This window comes from Triticum dicoccoides, chromosome 3B (assembly GCF_002162155.2).
Source record: "Triticum dicoccoides isolate Atlit2015 ecotype Zavitan chromosome 3B, WEW_v2.0, whole genome shotgun sequence".
Taxonomy (NCBI): Eukaryota; Viridiplantae; Streptophyta; class Magnoliopsida; order Poales; family Poaceae; genus Triticum; species Triticum dicoccoides.
In genome coordinates, this window is record NC_041385.1 from 12981007 (window position 1) to 12984302 (window position 3296).

The 3296-nt window shown below is 47.6% G+C and overlaps 1 protein-coding gene across 1 annotated transcript; it reads right to left on the reverse strand.

The window, feature by feature from the left end:
- Positions 1–1807: 1807 nt before the first annotated feature.
- Positions 1808–3055, reverse strand: LOC119280503. Its single transcript, XM_037561333.1, has 2 exons — positions 2274–3055; positions 1808–2073 (listed from the first exon to the last, which is right to left on the reverse strand). Exon 1 carries the CDS (start codon positions 2925–2927, stop codon positions 2307–2309), a length of 621 nt encoding a protein of 206 aa, XP_037417230.1. The 5' UTR covers positions 2928–3055; the 3' UTR covers positions 1808–2073; positions 2274–2306.
- Between the last annotated feature and the right edge of the window lie 241 nt (positions 3056–3296).

Genomic DNA, 3296 nt, shown 5'->3' on the forward strand with positions numbered 1-3296 from the left:
GAGGAGAGTAGACTTGCACTTGAGGAGGAGAGGATTCGTGATGCCAAGAAGGCCGATGAATGTGCTATCATGTTAATGGATCCAACCACAATGGATGAAACCACAAGAAAGTATTGGGAGCTCACTCGTGGGGAGATCTTGACCCAAGTGGAAGCCTCTCTTCAAAATGGTGGTGGTGATGGTACCGTCCGAGAGGATGGTGGTGGCGGTGATGTTTCCTTCGGCGACCATCTCGTTTGAGTTCATGCATGCCATTGGTTGGCTCGATCCACAACATATATGATTTTTTTTTGTTTGCGGTGGTTTTGGATCAAACATTTGTGTTTGAACTTTGAAGTGACGCCTTTTGGATGAACTATGCATGTTTTATTTGAAAATCACGATGATGATACATATGTTATGACGGTTATGTTATGCATATTTTAGTTTCAATGTTGTAGTATATAGTGAAATGTTTGAAGTTCATGCGGCTAGAACACAAAATCTAAACTTTTTTTTTACTCCACTAAAGTTTAGGGGATCAGCTAGGTGCGGCCACCTATAGAGGAGAAAAAAATTTACTCCTCTAATTAACTTTACTCGTCCGGATTCTCCATTAACTTTTAGGGGATAGGTTAGAGTTGCCCTAACACTAACAGTTTGGATATAGCTATGTGCTTAGGTGCGACTTCAAAAGGAAATTGCCTGACCCTGATACTATTTTCAAGGGACTGGCATATATATATATATATAGCTATGCCCTTTTCAGTCAAGCATGAACATGGCATTTTTTTTCCTTCAACTCTGCCGTTGGTTCTCATGGCATTTTCTTTGTGCAGGGCATCAAAGAAACTGCTTTGGAGAAGTCGTGTTAGTAGCAATCAGAGGCTGGGTTCATTTGAAGCAATAATAAATTCACAAGGTTCTGGTAGAATATAGGTGGGTGGGGTTGATAGTAGTGAAATTGTGTGGGTGTTTTACCCTCGTACGGACCGGTTTCTATATATGTTGGTTGATGCGTTTCGAAACAATATTGAAAAGTGCATCGAGTCATTAATTAGCTAGCAAATTGGCAATAAACATGTTTGGAACAATCTTAAACTGCGTTGAGGCGGTAACATGTTTGGAACAATATATATATCTTGCACGGCGTTTTAAAATCAGCATTGCGTCAGAGTTGGGTCTTTGTCATTTCATTTTGGCCAGAAATTAAAATTGCCCGATGGATGTTAATTAACCTGGTAGTTGTCCTATTGCGACCCACCGATAAAGCAGCACGAATGCGGAGGCAGTAGCATAGATACGTATATGCAGATTCTTCTCAAATAAGAAAAAAAAAACCGTATTCGTGCAGATAATGAAAGACAGCGATAGTTACTACGCATAATAATCGACTGAAACTGGAGTGGTAACTTGACTCTGATACACCAACGCATTACAAGCAACAGCTGCTGCAACAACTACTACTAACTAGTATGCGTTGACCGACCACCACCACAACTGACTCTGAAGAGCTAACAAACAAACAAACAAACCGGACTAGACTGACTCTGATACAATGCTGCCACCACCACCATCAACAGGAGGATTACTACTACTACTACTACTAGGCTGTTGACACGGAGATAACTATTATAAGAGTAGTAATTAAGGGCATGTACAATGGTTGATAAGGTAGTCTTATCTTAAATATTGCATGTAATTTAGAGATGACAAAAAAACATGTCTACAATGGGTCATCTCTTAGCTTTATCTTCAATAACTAGTTATTCCTAAAAACATGGTGAGACATATTGTGCTAAGAGATCATCTCTTGCCTTCTCTTAATTAAGAGAAGACAAGCCTTCTCTTATGATTTCTTTCTCCTCCACCTCATCATTTATCCTACGTGGCATTGCTAAGATAGAACCATTGTACATGCCCTAAGACCGACGGCAAGGCTGCTGTATGTCGCAATCAATGCAACTAGCAAGCCTTGTCGATTCGATCGCACAAACGAAAACTGCAACTAATTCATTCTTTCCTGGACTGGACTGACTCTCCGCTCCTCCCTCCGGCCGGCCCTGATGCTTCCGACGATCACCGCATCTGCTGCCTACACACAACAAAACATGAGTGTTACTAGAAATAGGGATGAATGCATCAACTGAGAGATTAAGGCGAGATTAGAGAGAGAAAGAGATGAATGCATCAACTGAGAGATTAAGGCAAGATGAGAGAGAGATAGAGAGAGAGAGAGAGAGAGAGAGAGAGAGAGAGAGAGAGAGATGAATGAATGCATCAACGGCCCGTACCTCTGCTTGGACCGGAGGAGGGGCTTGCATGTCTTAGGCGGGCACGTAGAGGCGGACGCCGGCCGCGATGCTCATCACCACGCATCGCATGTGGAGGACCAGTGCGGTGTGCTGAGCCACCATCATCTCCGTGTAGGTGGTGGCCTCCTCCAGGTGCTCATTGACGGTGCCCCAGACCTCGTCGGGGTTGGTCGCCCCGGCCTCCACCACGTCCAACAGCGTCAGCGCCGCGTTGACCCTTCCGGACATGCTCTCTGATGTGTTGCGGAGGATCCCATTGCTGATCTCCGCCTGCGACATGCATTGATCTCCCACACGGAAAAATGGCGGCAGGTCGGGCGCGGCCGCCGGCACCATCGGCGCCCCCACCGCCGTGCGGAACATGCGCCGCAGCTTGCGCATCTGCACGCCTTCGCTCATGAAGTGACACAAGAGCGGCGTCAGGTGCTGAACCGTCGACGTGAGCTCGGCCCTGGCACCGGCGACGTTCCTGGCCTGCGCGTTGGCGCGGACGGCGACCGCGATGTTTCTCAGCTCGCGCGCGGCCTCCTCCGTCCACTGGGCGTTCCGGTCGTCCAGGCTCGCCGACTCGTCCAGCACGGCGTTGAGCAGGGTAGCGGGGCTTGGGTGGGGGAGGTTCCCTGCGGCGGCCATCTCGATCTACCTAGCCTCCCTCTACCTGCGCGTGCGCGGTGGAATGGGTGTGTTGGTTCTTGGCTATACCAGCTAGCAGAGCTACTGTAAAATGGATGGACAGACACAAACCTTGTGTATGCCTGCTTCTATATATAGACGAGGTGGATGGATTTGGCCGTCAAAAGCATTTGAACGAGGCTTTATTACCATATATCTACTGGCCCGGCTAGTATGTACACCACCACGTACGCCACACTTGTTGCTTTCGCACGTCTTGGGTGGGGGAGGAGGTGCCGCCACTGGATGTGAGGGAGGAGGAGGCGCCGGCGATGAAGGATGCTCTAATGTGTGTCGCTTTGTACGTCTGCTTCGTGTACTCGCTCGTAC